The sequence below is a fragment of the Scyliorhinus canicula genome, chromosome 4, assembly GCF_902713615.1.
Source record: "Scyliorhinus canicula chromosome 4, sScyCan1.1, whole genome shotgun sequence".
NCBI lineage: Eukaryota > Metazoa > Chordata > Chondrichthyes > Carcharhiniformes > Scyliorhinidae > Scyliorhinus > Scyliorhinus canicula.
In genome coordinates, this window is record NC_052149.1 from 88,485,640 (window position 1) to 88,508,116 (window position 22,477).

General features: G+C 47.8%; 1 protein-coding gene across 8 annotated transcripts in view; it reads right to left on the reverse strand.

Annotated features, from left to right (window-relative positions):
• Nucleotides 1-22,477, reverse strand: part of ssbp3a (single stranded DNA binding protein 3a) — a 273,293-nt gene that overhangs the window by 36,422 nt on the left and 214,394 nt on the right. For 2 of the 8 annotated variants that reach the window (XM_038794721.1, XM_038794724.1), the window contains exons 5-7: nucleotides 20,367-20,456; nucleotides 4,772-4,852; nucleotides 1,787-1,846 (exon numbers count right to left, since the gene is read on the reverse strand). In XM_038794721.1, the coding sequence (XP_038650649.1) occupies nucleotides 1,787-1,846; nucleotides 4,772-4,852; nucleotides 20,367-20,456 (231 nt within the window). The remainder of the gene's footprint in view (nucleotides 1-1,786; nucleotides 1,847-4,771; nucleotides 4,853-20,366; nucleotides 20,457-22,477) is intronic. The other 6 variants (XM_038794725.1, XM_038794727.1, XM_038794723.1 and 3 more) reach the window with 3 other exon arrangements.

Here is a 22,477-nt window from a genome sequence, read left to right on the forward strand (position 1 = left end):
GTTGGAGGAGGAGGAGGAACCTAACTGATGAAAAACATAAACAGCCAAGGCTACAATGTGGAGATAATTTTGAAAGTGTGGATATTTCTCGCTCCTGAACGTTGTACACACCCAGGAGGAGTTACAGGACAGTGGAGGAGGGGAAGATCAGACTCGGCTGCGATGTTACCACAGTTTAAATACCTGCATTTGCTGTCCCATCTCACAATTGAAAAATGGCCATTTGAAGATGTACCAGAGGATCACTGATGTTCCTACAAAAATGCCTGCCAAGGGTTACCTAGGAAACAGTTAGGGGGCATGGGGGAGCAGATAATCCAGATATTTGGACACTATAAAGCAGTGCTTTGTATTTGAAGGAATCGAATGGTCCACAAGTAATAATACAGACTATTAAATCCAAGGTGTACCTGGACATCCAATTCGTTAAAGCCCAGTTTCAAATAAATTATGCACCCAGAGCACATTGTGACAGTAAATATGCTCTCATTAGCATTGTCAAGTTCTAACAAGATGGGTACACCACGCAAGTAACAAAGGAGAACCATCTCTGTAACCAGGCTTTCAGTTTGAATTCCCACAGGTTATACCGCTGCAGAGATGGGGCACTGTACATTTCAACAGATTTTTACTGTTATGTTCCTCAGCATAATTCCAAAGATAAATCACTACTTTGACAGCTTGCGTCAGAGTTTGAAATTCAGAAGGGGAACCAGTGACACTGATGCCAAACTTCACACGAGCATGCAGAGAGGGCAGCTCCATGTTGTTACGAACTGACATTCAAACCAACCGAGGTTACAGCACAATATTTGCACAGGAAGCGCATTGAGCAAAACTGCACAGGTGGCGTGACACCACGCACATGTAACTATTTTGAACTAAAAAAAAGGGTAGATCTGAATATTACTTAAATGATAAAAAGCTAGGAACAGTGAAGTCTGGAGAGATTTAGGAATCAATATACACAGATTTCTATAATGTAGTTGTCAGGCCAAAGCAATAGTCTGAGAAGATTAATGGAATGTTAGCCTTTAAAACTAGAGGATTAAAATATTAACGGGAGGTAGATTTTCTACAGTCAAACCAAGTCCTTCTTAAACCTCATCTGAAGTACCATGTACAGCTCTGGTCCATGCACTTTAGAAAGGGCATAGTTGCCTTGGAAGGAGTGCAGCACAGATTTACCAAAACATTACGAGAATTCCAAGGGTTAGTGAATGAGGAAAGAATACATTAACTCGGCTTGTAATCATTGAAAAGTAGAAGGCTATGGGGTAATTTGGTTGACTGTTTAGGATTTTAAAATAAACATAGGGTAGAGAGAGGGTGAAAGGGTAAATAGGGAGAAACTGTTCCGATGGTGAGGAGAGTTTAGGATAAGGACACAACCTGAAAGTCAGCCAGACCATTCAGCAGAGAAGCTACGGATTACTTCTTCATGTAAAGGGTGGGAACAAAGAGCAGTCCAAAACTGTGGAATTCTCTCCCACAACCAGTACTCGATGGTAGCTCAATTAATCTTTTTAAATCTGATGGGTAGATTTTTTGCTAGACAGGATATAAAACATATAGGGTCAAGACAGGTGGACGGAGTTTGGACACCGATCAGCCATGGTCATAATAAATGGTGAAACAGGCGAGGGGGAATGAATGGCCTAGTCCTCTTCTTAAATTTCTAACACTCACTCAGTATTAAACAACTTTGGCAAGTCAGTTAATTAAATACTGTTACAAGATGGGAGCACCAAGTGTAGCGGTGTTAGAAGCACAATGGGTACAGTACCTGGCTTCCCATTCTGATGGGGGGCCTTGGACCTCCTGCGTAGCGTGGTGACATAAAAGGCTGCAATCACACAGAATTAGTTAAATCTACAATTGGTTAAAATTCTAACAGTTTTATCTTGCATTGTGGAAAACCTGTAAACTCATGCAACATTTTCTTTTAAATGACCAAAGCCAAAGCAAGTGATTTGGTGCTGGGTGATATAATATATCAAATCATTGAATTTACAGTGCAGAAGGAGGCCATTCGGCCATTGAGTCTGCACCGGCCTTTGGAAAGAACATCCTACCCAAGCCCACACTATCCCCCTAACCCAGTAACTCCCCCTAACCCTTTTGCCACTAAAGACAATGTAGCATGGTCAATCCACTTAAACTGCACATCTTTGGACAGTGGGAGGAAACCGGAGCACCTGGAGGAATCCCACATAGACACGGGGAGAACGTGCAGACTCTGCACAGACAGTAACCCAAGCCGGGAATCGAACCTGGGACCCTAGAGCTTTGAAGCAACTGTGCTACCGTGCTGCCCCAATCCTCGGAATTCCTGCACTTCCTGTGTGAAATGAAAATAGAAGTTCTGAGTGTTATATCACTGTTGGCAATAAATCACTTGCCCGAACCAATGCTTGCATGCTGGATCTGCGCCAAAATGACAAAGACTTTCAGGTGACATATAAAGGGAAATCATAACTCACTTTTTAAACAATATGCCAAGCGTTTAAAAACTCAATTCCCTTCAAATGACCCAATGAACAGCACAATAGCAAATAAAGTTAAACAGAGATTAGATACCCTGCAACTCAATTTCCATGATCCTTCAAAAATAAGGGGGAGTTTTGTAGCTTTAACATTGAACCACCTTGATTCACAAAGCAGCAAACTGATTTGGATAATTAAACAGCATATCCCACTCGTCAATAGTTTTGAACTAGCAAAAAGACTTGTGCATGGATTTCTGACAAAATGAGGAATCTGTCCACTGCTGAGGACATTCCTCACAAGCCAATGTTGTCAAAGCTTCACTTTAGGAAGTAGAGACTCAGCTCTGTAAAAGTTGCAAAGAAAAACAGATCAAATGCAACTCAATTTCTCTTCAGTTACAAAGAACATGTTTCACTTTACAAATTAAAAATTGAAACCCAGCAATTTTACAAGCTAATTTATTGAAATATAAATTTGCAGACACTATTTCCACTTAGTAGCTGCAATAAAACTTAAACAACAACAAAATACTTCGAATGGTGGAAATCTGAAGTTTAAAAAAAAATGCAGGGTATATAAAAACAAATTCACAGGCCCATGATCAAACATTTGAGATATCCACAGGAGGGAAATCTCAGCATATACTTCACAAAGGGTTCGCACTGCTGCCTCACGGGACGGAGGACCCGGGTTCAATCCCGGCCCACTGTCCATGTGGAGTTTGCATATTCTTCCTGTATCTGCATGGGTCTCATCCGCACAAACCAAGAAGATGTGCACAGTAGGTGAATTGGCCATGCTAAATTGCCCCTTAATTGGAAAAAAGAATTGGATACTCTAAATTTATTTTAAAAAGCATGCACTTCACCAAGGTTTACAATTCTAATAAATGCAAATTTTCTTGCAAAATACTGTTTTTGAAAATATAACCAGTAGGAGAAGGGGAAATGTATAAAGAATTTCTGGCTTCTCTTGGGAACCTCTTATTGGCTTGGTTGGAGCAGGAACGAGAAAGTCAATATGAAAAGAAGTTATCCAGATTTCTACCTGGAATAAAGTGTCCATGTTTATTCATAACTACCAACAGTTTAAAACATTAAGTATGATTTTTAGCATAATAAATTTTAATTTATATACATATTCATATACAGGTCATCAGGAATTCTCATGGTTTCTCATCTGACTCATGTGTTTAAATGATTCAACACACAAGTTAAAAATACACAACTTTCCAGGCAATGAGCTCAATATAATGGATGCTGTGACTGAGGAATGCAGTGATTAGGAATTTGATAGCAACAGTGTGATGGCATTCCTTAGCACTGCAGAGTAATGTGATAAAACAATCCTGCAAGAAGGCTATTAACAGGGATTGCACATTTTATATAGACACAGATTACACACACAGAGACATATACACACACCAAGCTGTCAACACTTCACACACATTTTTGGAACACAATTGCAAAGAGATGAAAATGTTCACAGACCCAGTATCAGGGCAGTGGTCTGCTCACTAGGCTGAGTACACATAAAAGCATTTACAATCAGAGAAGGAAAAATTACAGAAAGGCTAATCTGGTTGTCCCAGGAGTGAATCTTCCCAACTCCCCTATGGTTCAGTGGATGAATGCTCTATGAGGGATGATACTGAACCCTGTAGACCATGAAGTGCAAAATGTAGGTGATGGACTGTGCCAAATTAGCTTAGCTCAGCCAGGGCAAAGTATTAGTTGCACTCTTGAAAAGGGTGTATCTGGGCGATAATGATGGAAAGGAGGTGGTGTAAGATGAGTCCAAACGGGAGTTTGGGAGAACAAAACTTAGACTGGACTCCTGCTTCTATTCACGAGCCATCTGTTCTCATCAAAACGTAAGCACATCTGTGTGGATGGCAGGTCAGAAGTTGGCTTGGTAGCGATGCCTCTCAGAGGCAAACCCTCCTCACGTTCAACAAAGATCAGAATGGCCACTTGAGCACATTATCAGAGGCAGCCAACACTACGGAACTATATCCAACATGTCTTTAGGAGAGGGCACTAGAATAGTGGGGAAGAAAACCGGATTGTAAAAAAAAAAGTGTGACCTGTGAACTGACAGAAGCAAAAACAAAATCCATCAAATTTAGAAGAACCTTGAATGGAAGTTTCACTTCTGAGGACAACCTGATCAGGAGTCTCGTACGCAAGACAGCAGCAAGCAAAGTCAAATCATTAGTCAAATGTAGAAACTCTTGCCCCTTTTGAATGGAAGAACCCAAGCAATTGCACCAGCTCATTACCTGATTGTGGGGTCCCATCATGTTGTTAGGATTGTGAGGAGGCGGCTGTGTATGTGGCGAGGGCTGAGAACCTGGGGGTCCCTGCGAGAGGTTAGAGAGCAGAGGAGGGGGGTTACAGCGTCAGTGCATCAAGTTGCAGGCTGCTCAGAGAACTGCAGAGCCACTCAAAAAAAAAGATTCTTTTTAAGATGTGTAACAGCTGTTGCAGACCTGCCATGTTTGTGCTTTCAACAAGTGTTAGTCTCTAGGCTGCTGCCAGCGACAATGTAGTTTGTTACCACGAGCAATTTTCTTAATTAACAGACATTAATTAGCCATTTAGCATTTCTGCAAAGCAGCTTTACCAAACATGAGTACCACTGTGATAAATAGTACTGATTAGAGGATGCCCTAATTAACAGCAACGAGCAAGAGAGAAAATGAAATTACGCAAATTAAAAGGGAGTGGAAGTTAATGAAGCTGGAATGCATTTGCACCTGTAGTTCTTTTGTGTTGGTGAGAACGGAGCACACTACAGAATTTACATCTCATCATTTCATTAAAAGATTCATGGTGAAACACAGTAAATAAAGCTTTTGGACCAATTAGTTTGAGACTGAGCCAACCACTTTCATTTCTAGATTTACAAGAAGCAGCTTCATAGTAAGTCGCTGCACTCACTGGCAGTTCTGCAATTTTATAAATTCTGTGATTTGAATTTTACATCTTAAGCTGCGTAAAACAGAAGGGAGAGGGAAAAAAGACCGTCTTTCTCACAGAGAATAATACTCCTCAACTTGCAGACGAAGCTCAGTTTGCTTTCAGTTTGTGCAAACCCACAAGTACTTCACATTGAAACATGTTCCACCACATTCTTTTATTCAAGAACAGATTTAATTCTGGAAGGTCAACGCATTTAAATTGGAGGGTTAAAAGTCACAAACTGAGGAAATGGGAGCAGTCACTGGATTGCAGACTTCCATCACTCTCAACAATCACATTAAAACTGCACTGTTTCAACTTATTTTAGTTAGGAGTGCTCTGATAATTAGCTGCCTAAAGAAAACATGTTTCTTTTTACCTCTCCTGAAGGTACAGGTTTCTCCTGGGACAGAATTCCATGGAGCACTTCACATAAACCTGACATGCTATTCAACCTCAGACAGAGCTGGACAAAGAAACTAGCACAGACATGTTCACAGTTCTGGAAGCAAAAGCCTGATTTTTGTCCCCCTTACCTAGTCCAGTGTAGTCCATAGTAACACGACAACTACTGAGTTGAGTTTAACTGAGCCAGCACAGACTTGAAATAGAACCTCGTACTTTCCTGATCTGCCTGCCTCAGCCTCACTAACACAAAATTTGGTGCATTTACTCACTGAGCCATTTGGGTAGTGCTTTTTAAAAATTGATTGTAGCTTTGAATAAGCCAATCTTACCTAACATAATGTAAAGGGAAGATGCCCACTCTTTGAATGAACAGAAGGTGGTGAAGAATTTCCACAGAATGGGAGCTGGTGAATGGAAAACTCACCAAAGTAGAAACATCAATATAAAAAGTTAATTTATTTTAATATAAGCTATCATTCCACCAGAATAGACAAGTTTGAGCTATATTTTACTTGAAATGTGTTCCACTTCAAAGCTCAAACAGAATACTTTTTCCCGATACTCTCCAAGATATTCAGATTGCAAATAAATTTCCCCCATGTCTACAGAATCTCTGGTTATGCTCCCATTCAATAGGGGTTAAATGACTGGCAGCTCTGATAAACTGGAGGCTTTTCTGCAGAGCTACTGTAACAATAATGCATCTGCTGCAAGCACTTGAGAAACTGGTAAGACACTCCCAGAAAATCCAAGATCTTGCAAAGCATCCCAATTGGCAGCAATTTCTCAGATGTGAACCAAAACCTCACGGCTATTGCGACCTCTTGCACTAATGCTTCTGACAGATACTTTCTGGATAACGTAACTGCAGATGTAGCATCATTGTAAACACTTCAACAAACATCACATTCCAGCCAACTCATTATGCAAGGTTGGGAAGGCCTAGCTGTCTGCATAACAAAAGCATTTTTAAAAACCATAGCTGTCCACTTCCTCCCAGCCTCCCTAGAGACGCTGTATTTAAACACACTGCGCACTCCACCTCAATATTCTTATAGCAACTGAGAAACAGGATGCATGCGAGACAAGCAGATTTTTGAAGGAATGCAATTGGGTTTCATATTACGGAAATATTCAAAGAGTTCAAAAATTAAAGACAATTTGTTTCTTTTTTAAAAAATTTTATCCATGTTTTTACAAGTTAAGCTAGCCCTCCAGTTTTGAATATTGGAATGTGGGGAGAATGTCAGAAATATGTTTAGAAAAACATTTTAACCAAGACAAGTGATGGACGGGGAGGATAGCTGGAATTGGTTACATTACCTCAGACCATTTTGAAATCAGCTCGCACTCTAATTTCAAACAAAGTACAGCACAATCTGGCCCATGCTGGGGCACACAGTACAACATACACAGAATCTAACATGCAGCACAATGTACATGCAGCCCTGCGCATGGACCATCAGCACAGACAATGTAGACACAGCCCTGCATCCAACGAACAACACAACGCACACATAGTAGCCCTGTACTTGCAGTAATAATTCAATTTTAACATCAGTGTCAGCTTTGTGAAGTGTGTTACAGTAAAAGTATGATCTCGGGTCAGGGGAAAGTGTCCCTAAGTATAGCCAATATCAAAATAGGTTCATGCTTACATAAGCTCCTGTTCATGTTTAAGTAATACTCTATAGTGGAAGGTGGGAAGAGTCTTAAAATAATCAGATATGGATGAAGCAGTATGGAATTGCATATGGTGGTTTTAATTTATTTTATTTATTAAATGGCATTGCAGTGTGTACTCCTGCAGAAATTCTGTCCAAGCAGTTTCAAATCAGAGCCACTGACGGCAATAACCAGCATCAGCGTATTCTGAACCAGTGTGCTCTATGATTCATTTTGCAGCAACTGCAAACCATATATACACACAAATACATAGTCACAGACACAAGAGTCGCATTAATAAAAAGTGCAGGCATGTGCGTGGCAGGGGAACAATAAATCTTGATGAGCTAACAACTGAATAGTCAAGTAGTTTCAATGACCCTTCGTCTAATGCATGCAATGTGTATACCACCAAGTATTGCATCAAACACCTCATTCCACAGGCATCATTTTGAAATTCCACCTGCATCCAGTTTGGTGCAAATACCCTTTGCATCTGCCCAAATTTAGATAATGTATCTATTGTTCACTTCTTAGTAATGCACAAAGAAAGCACTAGGGGGCAATGTTGGCACATGAGCCGTGCTGCTTTGTTATTCAACATGCTGCAGACTAACTGCTGATGCATAGCAAACACAGCAGTGGACATTGATTTATGAGCAACTTTCCATTTCATCAGTGGAGGTTCGAACTCTACATGGCTAGTTTTCATAGAGAAGAAAACCTGATTGCTGCAGCCTAAAAGTTTCCAATTTACAGCAGAACAGATATAAATCTTCCATGAATTATAAATGAAAACTAAACCACAAACATTTGATAAGTCTTTGGTTCATAAGGAATTCTATTTCAGACGGGAATGCGCGCAAGAGAAAGCAACCACATTTACCTTGACAATTTGGAAAATAAGCACCACAACAGTTCAGTGTCGGGGGACTGCAGTTGACCTGAAGAGTCCACACTTCCTTTTGGGCAGGGGGAGCTCAGTCAGGGATTCCACTTCCAGCCACTGACTGGTGATGCTGTTGGAGGGTGTGTCTGTCAAATATATCACCTGCAGAGCAAATTGCCTGCAGTACCCTCACATGGATGAAGAACCTGCCAAGCTGACTATCTGGGCTCACCAATGAAGACTGGCAAATAATGAGTGACATGTTGCTGAACAACCAACAGTGCACCCACCACAGCACAAGTCACTGACATCAGAGGAGGAGCAATTATTGCAAATTCCAGAGTTTTGAAGTGCTGAGGAGCTAACCCACAAGTGATCACAACAGCCAAAATTTGGTGCGTGATATCAAAGATACTCATAAATCAATAAAGATCAATTCCTGAAAAAGGAACTCCAATTCAAAACCCATATTGGTCCAGTGATTAAGTCAGCGAGGTGCCCATCCTTACCACTATCCAATCACTATTGCTAGGATGAGAGTCTACACTCGTCAATCTGTGGGAGATGCTGCACAGAAGGAACCAAGACTAGACATTTTCTCAAGGTGAAGGAGAGTTATGCTAGGGTGGGGGAAAATTGGACAGGACATTCACACCTAATTCAATCCTCCATTTAAATCCATATATTCTGCCCTTTAAAAAAAAATCTCCAACATAAATTCTTATGCGTGTCGTTATAATGAGAATAACCTATGTAAACTTTGCAACCATTAACTACACTTAATAGTGATTCCTCCCACAGTCCAAAGATGTGCGGGTTAGGTGGATTGGCCATGCTAAATTGCCCTTAGTGTCCTAAAAAATAAGGTTAATGGGGGGGGGGGGTTGTTGAGTTACTGGTATAGGGTGGATACGTTGGCTTGAGTAGGGTGATCATTGCTCGGCACAACATCGAGGGCCGAAAGGCCTGTTCTGTGCTGTACTGTTCTATGTTCTATCTCCACTGGTAGGAGGGTGCAATTACAACACAAGTTTACACAAGCAGCTTACACAAGCAGTTACCATTATAAATATTGACACAGGAACCTATAATGGAAAATGTGCAGACTTAAGATGTTTAATTATATTAGAGAAAAAAAGGGCACGGTTTACTATACCTTGCCATTGCGGAATAGCTTGCCAACTTTCATCACCCAAGCTCATATGTAGGAACTACCTGTACCCGTCAACGTCCAGCTCGGGTCAGCACCTCTAGAGGTGGCAGTAATTAAAATTACATTGTTTGTTTGCCATGCAGGGAAAATGAATAAGATTGCATTCACCTGAAAAACTACTTTCTCACAGTCACCCTTTAAGCACTTCCCCACATGTGAGCACAGGTATATGCTCTTGGCTCACAGGCCTTCAGAAAAGCATCGAGCAATGGCCAGGGAGTAACTAAATGTTCCCTCCTTAGAAGAAATAAATACCTTTAAGACCAAAATTGCAACTAGGAAACCATCTTTTTTACCTTTCCCCCTCCACATCAACACTGAACAATATCATCCCCAAGTACGCTTTGTCTAGGAGCACAAATATAGGATTGTAAATTCACACTCAAGTCTACGCAAAATCCATATGTTAATTTATCACCGACAACTCTTAAGAATGACTAAAATATTTAGCATTCGTATAGTGTCTTTCATGGACTCGGGTTGTTCTGATGTGCCTTACGCCAATTAAATAGCTCTGGAGTGTCGCCACTGTTAGAATAATAATGTTGTCCACGGTATGGCACCATGTTTCCGATGTAGTTTGGATACTAGAGAATGTTTTATTCCTTCTCTAGTTTCGGTTTCTCTTGTACATCCACTGGTTTAAAGTTTGAGGAATAATTTCTGCTAGTCCCGGTCTGGGACTAGTGGAATTTTTTACCCTGTGCGAGATTAATACCAATTTACATATTTCCTGTGCTTGCATAATTAACACATCTGCCTGCTGGCTTTGTGCTGAATGTCATTTTTCCTTTTCCATTATGTGGCCCTATTAAGCCTGCTCTCTGGTGAGTTGACTGCGTGTTTGTTATAAAATCCTCCTGAGATTCCAACATGATGCCTATCACAACAAGCAGCATCTATTCCTTCAAACGTCATTCAGTCGTGATAAAGAACATAGCTAAAAGCTGTACAAGAGACTAATTAAAATTTCCAATTTGAGAGGGGGGGGGGGGGGGGGGGAATAGCTTTAAAAACGCAACCCAGTCTACACAAGGTGATGTAATATTGTTCACAAATCATTTCATGTTCCTAATTTTCTCTCTCTTTGTTCCAAGGTAACAAGGCCTCGGTGAGGGCGCTTAGAAAATTTGCCAGAATCCAGAATAACAGGAATGAGGGACTTTATGTGGAAGGATCAGAGAGGCTGCAATTCTTCTTCTTCTGCTTAAAGCAATAAAAGTTATGGGGAGACTTAAAGAGGTGTTCAAATTTATTAAGTGTTTTGATGAGAGTAAATGGGAGAAAATGTTTCCACTTGCAGAAGGGTTAGTAACCAGATATTTGGTAAAAGAACCAGGTGAATTTTTTTAAGCAACGCGAGGACAATTTTGAACGCACTGCTTAAAAAGGGTGGTGGAGGCAGGTTTCATTGCAATTTTCAAAAGGGAATTATATACTTGGAATGGAAGGAATTCTGCTCTGGGAAAAGAACTGGGGAGTTAGACTAGTTGGATAGTGCTTTCAAAGAGCCAGCACAGGCACAATGTGCAGGATTCTATGATTTTGAGTTGCTGGTTGATGGATGGACAGCCATGTGCTGATCTCCATCATCACATCTGTGCTCTCAGAACGGAGCTGTCTGCAATTCACCGACAGAGGGCACAACGGTTGAGGCCAAGTATCCAATATGGTCATCTGCACATGCAAATTTCCCATGAGGTGTCCTTGGACAGCCAATTCCTCGCCATACCACAAGGGTGCATCTATCAATTATAGCACTTGTACCGTCATTCAGTTAAGAATAGTCAACAGTTTAAAGATCCAATCTGGAATTCTCCTGATGTTATTGGCTTAGTCACACCAGGCAGTTCCACCCACTAAACTTGACAAAACGCAACACCCCCGAACTAGCTTTAAAAACGCAACCCATTCTACAGCAGGAAATATCGATTACAGATGAACACATACAAGACAAAATAACTTGCATTTATATAGCATGTTCAACATGGCATAACATCCCAAGATGCTTCAGAGGGGTGATTAACGAAACTTGATACAGCCTCATTAAGAGATATTATGGCAGGAGACAAAACCTTGGTCAAATAGGCCGGTTTAAATAAGAGAAGGCCAAGCACAAGGTCAAGTGATGGGGGTTGGGACATGATGGTGAGGGGAGGAGCCAGGCTCGAGAGTATGTTTTGCAGAAGTTAGGGAACTGTAATGCCTCTTCTTCTGACCATTTGTGCATATAAGCCAAACTGCATTACATCAGTTTTCACTTGGGTCTAAACATAATACAAGATACTACTTTGACCCGGCAAAGATATCACAGTCTGACAACTCAGGATAGGATTGTGGGTTCCAGAACCAAACAAATTTGGGTTGGTGAAGCTTCCAGCAAACCAGAAAAGGAACGAGGGATTTATTTCAATGCAAAATAAGCTAAAAATCTGGTCATTGAGAGAAGGGAGAAGGTTGTGGTTGTTGGAGGTCAATCATCTCAATTCCAGCACAGCAGGAGTTCCTCAGGAAAACACACACACACCCCTCCCTCCCCCTCACACCTCCCTCCCCCTCACTCACCCATCTCCCTCCCCCTCACACCCCCTCCCCCCCCACACACACACCTCCCTCCCCTCTCACCACCACACCACATCCCTCCCCCTTCTCACACACACACCTCCCTCCCCCTAACACACACACACCTCCCTCCCCCTCACACACACACACACACCTCCCTCCCTCCCCTCACACAGCTCCCTCCCCCTCACACACACAACACCACCCCTCCCCCCCACAACACCCTCCCTCCCCCTCACACACACCTCCCTCCCCCTCACACACACTCCCTCCCCCTCACACACACTCCCTCCCCCTCACACACACACCTCCCTCCCCCTCACACACCCATCCCCCTTACACACACACCTCCCTCCCCCTCACACACACACCTCCCTCCCCCTCACACACACCTCCCTCCCCCTCACACCCCTCCCCCTCCCACACATACACACCTCCCCCCACACACACACGCCCCTCCCCTCTAGCACACACCTCCCTCCCCCTCACACACACACCTCCCTCCCCCGCACACACATACACCTCCCTCCCCCCTCACACACATACACATCCCTCCCCCTCACACACATACACCTCCCTCCCCCTCACACACATACACCTCCATCCCCCTCACACACATACCCTCCATCCCCCTCACACACACACACACCTCCCTCCCCCTCACACACACATCCCTCCCCCTCACACACACACCCCTCCCCCTCACACACACAACCCCTCCCCCTCACACACACCACCCCTCCCTCCCCCTCCCACAAACATACACACCTCCCCCCCACAACACACACCACCTCCCTCCCCTCATCACACCACACATCCCTCCCCCTCACACACCTACACCTCCCTCCCCCTCACACACACACACATCCCTCCCCCTCACACTACCTCCATCCCCCTCACACACATACCTCCATCCCCTCAACACATACACACCATCCCTACCCCCACACACACTCCTCCCTCCCCCGCACACACACCTCCCTCCCCTCACACACACCTCCCTCCCCCGCACACACACCTCCATCCCCCTCACACACCTCCCTCCCCCCTCACATACACATCCCTCCCCCCTCACACATACATCCCTCCCCCTCACACACACTCCTCCCTCCCCCGCACACACACACCTCCCTCCCCCTCACACACACACGCCTCCCTCCCCCCCACACACGCCTCCCTCCCCCCCACACACACACACCTCCCCTCCCCCACACACACCTCCCCTCCCCCCACACACCTCCCTCCCCCCCCACACACCCTCCCTCCCCCTCACACACACCCTCCTCCCCTCACACACACCTCCTCCCCCCACACACAACACCTCCTCACCCCACACACACACACACCTCCCTCCCCCACACCCCCAACCCCCCTCCCCCCACACCCACACACCTCCTCCCCCCTCACCACACACACCTCCCTCCCCCTCACACACAACACTCCCTCCCCTCACACACACACGTCCCCTCACACACACACGTCCCCTCACACACACACGTCCCCTCACACACACCCTCCCTCCCCCTCACACACACACTCCTCCCTCCCCCTCACACACACCTCCTCCCTCCCCCTCACACACACCCTCCCTCCCCTCACACAAAAACAACCAACCTCCTCCCTCCCCCCACACACACCCCTCCTCCCCTCCACACACAGCCTCCCTCCCCCCCACACGCCTCCCTCCCCCCCACACACGCCTCCCCTCCCCCCCACACCCTCCCTCCCCCCCACACACACACCTCCCTCCCCCACACACACACACCCTCCCTCCCCCACACACACACCTCCCTCCCCCCACACACACACACACCTCCCTCCCCCCTCACCACACCCCTCCCTCCCCTCACACACCACCTCCCTCCCCTCACACACACACACCTCCCTCCCCCTCACACCACACCTCCCTCCCCCTCACACCCTCCCCCCCCTCACACACACCCCTCCCTCCCCCTCACACACACCCTCCCTCCCCCTCACACACACCCCTCCCTCCCCCTCACACACACCCCTCCCTCCCCCTCACACACACACACCCTCCCTCCCCCTCACACACACCCCTCCTCCCCCTCACACACACCCTCCCTCCCCCTCACACACACACACACTCCCTCCCCCTCACACACACCCACCTCCCTCCCCCTCACACACACACACCTCCCTCCCCCTCACACACACTCCTCCCCCCCCACACACACCTCCCTCCCCTCACACACACACACTCCCTCTGCTGCACACACACACCTCCTCCCCCTCACACACACCCCTCCCTCCCCCTCACACACACCCCTCCCTCCCCCTCACACACACACCCTCCCTCCCCCCTCACACACACACCTCCTCCCCCTACACACACACACCTCCCTCCCCTCACACACACACACCCTCCCTCCCCCTCACACACCACACCTCCCTCCCCCTCACACACACCACACCTCCCTCCCCCTCACACACACACACCTCCCCCCCCCCCACACACACCTCCCTCCTCCTCACACACACACACCTCCCTACCTCCTCAACCACACCCTCCCTCCCCATCACACAACACCCTCCCCCTCACACAACCCCCCTCACCCACCCCTCCTCACACACACACCCCTCCCTCCCCCTCACACACACCCTGCCTCCCCCTCACACACACACCTCCCCCCCTCACACACACCCCTCCCTCCCCCTCACACACACACACACCTCCCTCCCCCCCACACACACACCTCCCTCCCCCTCACATACACACACCTCCCTCCCCCTCACACACACACCTCCCTCCCCCCACACACACCTCCCTCCTCCTCACACACACCTCCCTCCTCCTCACACACACCCCTCCCTCCCCCTCACACACACCCCTCCCTCCCCCTCACACACACCCCTCCCTCCCCCTCACACACACACCTCCCTCCCCCTCACACACACCCCTCCCCCTCACACACACACCCCTCCCCCTCACACACACACACCACCTCCTCCCCCCACACCACCTCCCTCCTCCTCACACACACCTCCCTCCTCCTCACATACACACAACCTCCCCCTCACACACACACACCTCCCCCTCACACCACACCCCTCCCTCCCCCTCACACACACCCCTCCCTCCCCCTCACACACCCCTCCCTCCCCCTCACACACCCCTCCCTCCCCCCTCACACACCCCTCCCTCCCCCTCACACACCCCTCCCTCCCCCTCACACACCCCTCCCTCCCCCTCACACACACACACCTCCCTCCCCCCTCACACACACACACCTCCCTCCCCCTCACACACACCTCCCTCCTCCCCACATACACCTCCCTCCCCCTCACACACCTCCCTCCCCCACACACACACATCCCTCCCCCTCACACCTCCCTCCCCCCACACACACTCCTCCCTCCCCCTCACACACACTCCTCCCTCCACCTCACACACACTCCTCCCTCCCCCTCACACACACTCCTCCCTCCCCCTCACACACACACACCTCCCTCCCCCTCACACACACACACCTCCCTCCCCCTCACACACACACACCTCCCTCCCCCTCACACACACACACCTCCCTCCCCCTCACACACACACACCTCCCTCCCCCTCACACACACCTCCCTCCCCCTCACACACACACACCTCCCTCCCCCTCAAACACACACACACCTCCCTCCCCCTCACACACACACACCTCCCTCCCCCTCACACACACACACCTCCCTCCCCCTCACACACACACACCTCCCTCCCCCTCACACACACACACCTCCCTCCCCCTCACACACACACACCTCCCTCCCCCTCACACACACACACCTCCCTCCCCCTCACACACACACCTCCCTCCCCCTCACACACACACACCTCCCTCCTCCTCACACACACAAAAAAAGGATAGCGTCCTAGGTCTAACGATCTTCAGCTTCTTCATCAATGACCTGTCTTCAATCATAAAGTCCAAAAGTGGATTGAAGATTACACAATGTTCAGCACCATTCGTGACTCCTCGCATCACAAACCAGCTGACCAGCCGACTGAGCTAAATCTGCCCCTCATGACTCCTCACATACTGAAGCAGTCCATGCCCATGTGGAACAAGACCTGGACAATATCCAGGCTTAGGCTGTCAAGTAACTTTCAAGCCACTCAAGTGCCAGACAATGACCACCTCCAACAAGAGAGAATCTAATCATCGCCCCATGAAATTCAGTGGCAGTGCCATCATAGAATTCCCCACCATCAATAACCTGGGTGTTACCATTGATCAGAAACTGAACTGGACCAGCCATATAAATGAAATGGATACAAGAGCACATCAGAGGCAAGAAATCCTGTGGATAGCAACATGTCTCCCAACTCCCCAAACCTGTCCACATCTACAAGGCACAATCAGGAGTGTGATGGAATACTCTCCATTTGCCTGGATGAGTGCAGCTCCAATGACACACAAGAAGCTTGACACCACCCAGGACAAAACATTGATTGCCGTCTTTTCCATAAACATTCACTCCCTCCACCACCGACGCACAGTGGCAGCTGTGCGCACCATCTACAAGATGCACTGCAGCAACTCACCAAGGCTACTGAGGCAGCACCTTCAAAACCCACAACCTTTACTATCTAGTAGGATAAGGGCAGCAGATACATGGGAACACTACCACTTGGAAGTTTCCCTCCAAACCACCGACATGGAACTAAACCATCGTTCCTTCACTGTTGCTGGGTCAAAATCCTGGCAAAAGCCAACGATGCCACATTCCACGAAATTGGTTACACTTAAGTTAAATTGAAGATATGGTTTAGCACAATGGGCTAAATAGCTGGCCTGTAATGGCAGAACAATGCCAGCAGCGGGGGTTCAGTTCCCGTACCAGCCTCCCCGAACAGGTGCCGGAATGCCGGAATGTGGCGACTGGGGGCATTTCACAGTAACTTCATTAAAGCCTACTTGTGACAATAAGCGATTATTATTATTATTATGTTGAAGCAAAATTCAAATCGCAAGATGTTGTGATCAACAAGTACCCTCAGAGAAACTGGCAACCTGATTAAAAAATACAACGCTAATGTACGGGTTCAGAGGAAATCAAGAGCAGCATTTTGCAGACCTGGTCTAATATCTATTTCTAAAGGCAAGAGTGCTGGAGCTGCAAAAAGGATTATCTTGTCAAGGCATCGTGGGAAGAAGGTAAATGGAGAAAACGCTGTCACTGCATATGGTTGTTGAACTGTAGGCTGAAGAGGGGGTTGGTTGAGATCCACACAATCCAAAGTACAAGGGTGTCTCGTGGAGGGTGAAGGGGAGGTGGGTGAGGCGAAGTGAAGGGGATGGTGAAGCAAAGGTGAGGTGACGCGGCGGGGAGGCGGCGGGGACGCGGGCGAGGTGAAGGGGAGGCGAAGGCGACGTGGCGGGGAGGCGGGCGAGGCGAAGGGGAGGTGGGCGAGGCGAAGGGGAGGCGGGCGAGGCGAAGGGGAGGTGGGCGAGGCGAAGGGGAGGCGGGCGAGGCGAAGGGGAGGGCGGGCGAGGCGAAGGGGAGGGCGGGCGAGGCGAAGGGGAGGGCGGGCGAGGCGAAGGGGAGGCGGGCGAGGCGAAGGGGAGGCGGGCGAGGCGAAGGGGAGGCGGGCGAGGCGAAGGGGAGGCGGGCGAGGCGAAGGGGAGGCGGGCGAGGCAAAGGGGAGGCGGGCGAGGCAAAGGGGAGGCGGGCGAGGCGAAGGGGAGGGGAGGCGGGCGAGGCGTGGACGAAGCGAAGGGGAGGCGGGCGAGGCGAAGGGGAGGGGCAGACGAAGTGAAGTGAAGGGGAGGACGAAGTGAAGGGGAGGGGTGGACGAAGCGAAGGGGAGGGGCGGACGAAGTGAAGGGGAGGGGCGGACGAAGCGAAGGGGCGGACGAAGCGAAGGGGAGGACGAAGTGAAGGGGAGGGGTGGGCGAAGTGAAGGGGAGGGGTGGACAAAGTGAAGGGGAGGGGTGGACGAAGTGAAGGGGAGGGGTGGACGAAGCGAAGGGGAGGGGCGGACGAAGCGAAGGGGAGGGGCGGACGAAGCGAAGGGGAGGACGAAGTGAAGGGGAGGGGCGGACGAAGTGAAGGGGAGGGGTGGACAAAGTGAAGGGGAGGGGCGGATGAAGCGAAGGGGAGGACGAAGTGAAGTGGAGGGGCGGACGAAGTGAAGGGGAGGACGAAATGAAGGGGAGGACAGTGTGAAGGGGAGGACGAAGTGAAGGGGAGGGGTGGACGAAGTGAAGGGGAGGGGTGGACAAAGTGAAGGGGAGGGGCGGACGAAGTGAAGGGGAGGGGTGGACAAAGTGAAGGGGAGGGGCGGACGAAGTGAAGGGGAGGGGCGGACGAAGTGAAGGGGAGGGGCGGACGAAGTGAAGGGGAGGGGCGGACGAAGTGAAGGGGAGGGGCGGACGAAGTGAAGGGGAGAGGCGGACGAAGTGAAGGGGAGGGGCGGACGAAGTGAAGGGGAGGGGCGGACGAAGTGAAGGGGAGGGGCGGACGAAGTGAAGGGGAGGGGGCAAGGTGAAGGGGAGGAAGCAGGTAAGTAAGGGAAGCAGGAAGAAGTGGCGGGGCGGTGTTACAGAAATGTGGGGCGGTGTTACAGAAATGTGGGGCGGTGTTACAGAAAGGTGGGCGGTAAAGAGGGTGGTGGGTGGTGGGTGGGGGGGGGGGGGGGGGGGGGGGGGGGTGGGGGGGAGGCAGCACACAGTGGGGCCAGAGAGGTGAAAAGAGGGAGTTGGAGGGAAGGAATTTGCGAGCTTTGGGTTTGCAGCTGAAGGCACAGCAGCCTGTGACGGAGCAAACAAAATAATAATAACCTTTGTTATTGTCACAAGTAGGCTTACATTAACACTGCAATGAAGTTACTATGAAAAGCCCCTAGTCGCCACATTCCGGCACCTGTTTGGGTATTCGGAGGGAGAATTCAGAATGTCCAATTCACCTAACAAGCACTTATTTCATGACTTGTGGGAGGAAACCGGAGCACCCGGAGAAAACCCACACAGACACAGGGAGAACGTGCGGACTCCGCACAGACAGTGACCCAAGCCGGGAATCGAAACTGGGACTCTGGCGCTGTGAAGCAACAGTGCTACCCACTGTGCTACCGTGCCATCCATGGGGAGTGTGTGGGATCTCTTGAGCGCTGTCGGGCTGGTGGAGTTTGTAGAGGTATGGAGGGGCAAGGCCATGGAGGGGCAAGGCCTTGGAGGGAATTGAACATACAATTTGCAAAAACTGATCAAACAAATTCAGCAGCAATGTTAACAATGAGGCATTGCTGGACTGGCAGTTAATATAGATTAGAATACAAGCATGAGAGTTTTCATGAATCAAGCTCATGAAAAATGATTAGCAAACATAGGCAAATACTCTCATACCCAATGTTCATGTAATTGTGTGTGTTACAATTTCAATAAGCAGAAGGATTTATGAGAACAACACAAGCCATGCTCAATACACACTCACACACAGCCACAGACAAAAAGTCGATGAAAGAAATCTTCACCACGTGCATCAAAACCCTTTAGCACTGACCATACAAAAAGAGTACAGCCCTACGTTTCAATAGCGACTGCACTTTAAAACTGAAGCTAAGAAATTCAAGGGTCCTTGCTCAGGTTCGGCAGTCACTTCCCCGACATGAGATGCTGATTTTGTCGACACCAGTGTGCATTAAGCTTTAGTTTGACGGCACATCTAAACCCGTCCGCACTTTAGACAGGCAAATACTTCAGATTCTCGAACATAGAATCGGAGTGCAAAAAAAATGGAAAAGCAGCAGTTTTAAAACTGCAAGTAGACGGCGGTTTGTGCACTGGATGCACACAACTGATAACAAGGGACCTTGCATTTTGGGCTTGCCTGTCACTCTTTACCTCTTCATTTAAATTTGGCGGATGATACACAACCTGTGGAATGAAATGGTGCAGCAACCCATCAGTCACCATCTTCTGTGCAAAGAGTCAATTGGCAGACTCCCCATCTCACTGGGAGCATGTGAATCAACTAATTTCAAAATAATATGATGAGAAGCAAGGGGGGTTTCAAATCTCTCCCCCCAACCCCCTGCCCACCACCACTCTTCATACACCCACATCCCCTCAAAATAAAAACAGTAAACATGCATTGATTGAAACATTTTATTGTAAATCTGGTAAAGACTAGTCAAAGCATTTTAAAGTAAAGATGATAACATTTGTACCTGAAAGAAGCCTGGAGGAATGGGGCCTCCTGGTATCCCATCATTGGGAGGAATGTTTCCAAGCACTGGACTTGGAGCAGCTGCCGCACTCTGTAAGAAATGGAATATACATTAAGATTCAAACCTATTAGATCGATAAACTTCATGTCCTCTCAGTCAACCAGTTTAGCTGCCAACGTACCAATGCTCAGTGGCATTTACCTGGTGTGACTCTGATTCAGAATTGCAAGCTTCCCTCTTCTTTGTCTCGGCCTAGAATCTTATTCTCATCTCTCCAGACAGTTCACTCCAGCATCTTGTCTAAGTGGCCATTCTTGTGTTTGAATGTGGATGTTGAATTTCTACTCATTATTTGACCATAGAGAACAGCAAGACTGAACTGCCCATAGGGGGATTTACCAGTAGGAGTCACTGGAGAGTAAACAGTGGGAACATGAGTGGTTTTTCTCATCTCCACACAGAAAAGGGTTCAAACGTGGGGCATGTGTGGTCTATTCAACTCATTACCACACCGAGTGGTCCCCTTACAAAACAGAAATAGATAAATTGGTGTCAAATCATCACATCTCCTTTCCACATTGTTCAGGAAAAAAGAAAATCAGCACCCACTGATCCATTAACATTTATCACAGTCCTTTTACCCAAAATAAAACTGGTAATTTCCCTTCACACACTCACTGATGTTGTTAAATCTTTCAATTTTTACTTTCATCCTCTTTGTAAACGCCTTGATATGCTGAAAACCATTGCCCTGCCTCTGTCCACCCCACCACTTTGAAATCTTGCACGCCTACTTCTGCTCAAGTACCCTTTCGGATTCCATGTATATCTGCCAGTTTGTCAAGTGATTTGTTTCCTAGGAAGCATAACAGTGCGGCACGTCTTGATTTTCTCTTCTTGGGCTTGTTTAAGTGATGTTGGATGTTCAGTACTGAGATGTCTTAAGAATAGCCAGTAACCAGGGCAGCACAGTGGCACAGTGGTTAGCATTGCTGCCTACGGCGCTGAGGACCCGGGTTCGAATCCTGGCCCTGGGTCACTGTCCGTGTGGAGTTTGCACATTCTCCCCGTGTTTGCGTGTGTTTCACCCCCACAACCCAAAAATGTGCAAGCTAGGTGGATTGGCCACACTAAAATTGCCCCTCAATTGAAAAAAAATAATTGGGTACTCTAAAATAAAATAAAAAGAATAGCCAGTAACCAGACAATACGGACTTAAATTCAATGATTGCATCAATAACATATCAGCCCGGTGTGCTAATGCCTCAACAAGGAAAAAATTTGATCTCTGGAAACTCTCGTCCTTCACATTTCACTCGCCATCTCTCAGAATTTCATCCACTCCCGCAAAAATATAAAATTCTCTACATACTTGTACCGGCTTTGGGAATAAACTGTAGGTAAAATAACGGAGTCAGTTGTGGCTCATTGCATCACACTCTCACCTCTTGGGTTACAGATTGTGGGTTCAAGCCCCAAACTTGAGCACAAGAAAACAAGTGCTGATGTTCCAATGCATTACTGAAGGGTTCTTGCACTGCTGGTGGATTGTCAAAACGAGGCCCGACCTATCACCGCTCCCAGTCCCAAAGTAGCCTTCTCCCTAATCATCTCCTTTGAGTCTGATCTAGTCTATTAAACAATGGGAGGAATGGTGTGGGGGGCGGAATGAGAATGATCCACAGTTGAACGATAACCAAGATTGGCTGCCTACCCATGGGCGTGGTGATAAAAGATCCCCTGAGTCATCCTGAAGAGCAGCAGGGCAGCTCTCCTTTCTTACTTGGCCAACAGTTATCCCACAATCAAGGTCACAAAATAGATTATCTGGTCATCACCCTATTGCTGTTTGTGGGAGCTTTGTGTACGCAAATTGGCTGTTGTATTTCCTACATTACAAGAGTACCTCATCGACTGAAAAGCATTTGGGATATCTGGTGGTCTTAAAAGGTGGTTATGATAAAATGCAAGCCTTTTTTTCAGCACAATCCTACATGTCTTATCCACAAACCTTGAATTAACACGATTCTCAGCTTTCCAATATACTTGAGCAATATTACACAGTGGGCTAAACAGCTGGCTTGTAATGCAGAACAAGGCCAGCGGCGCGG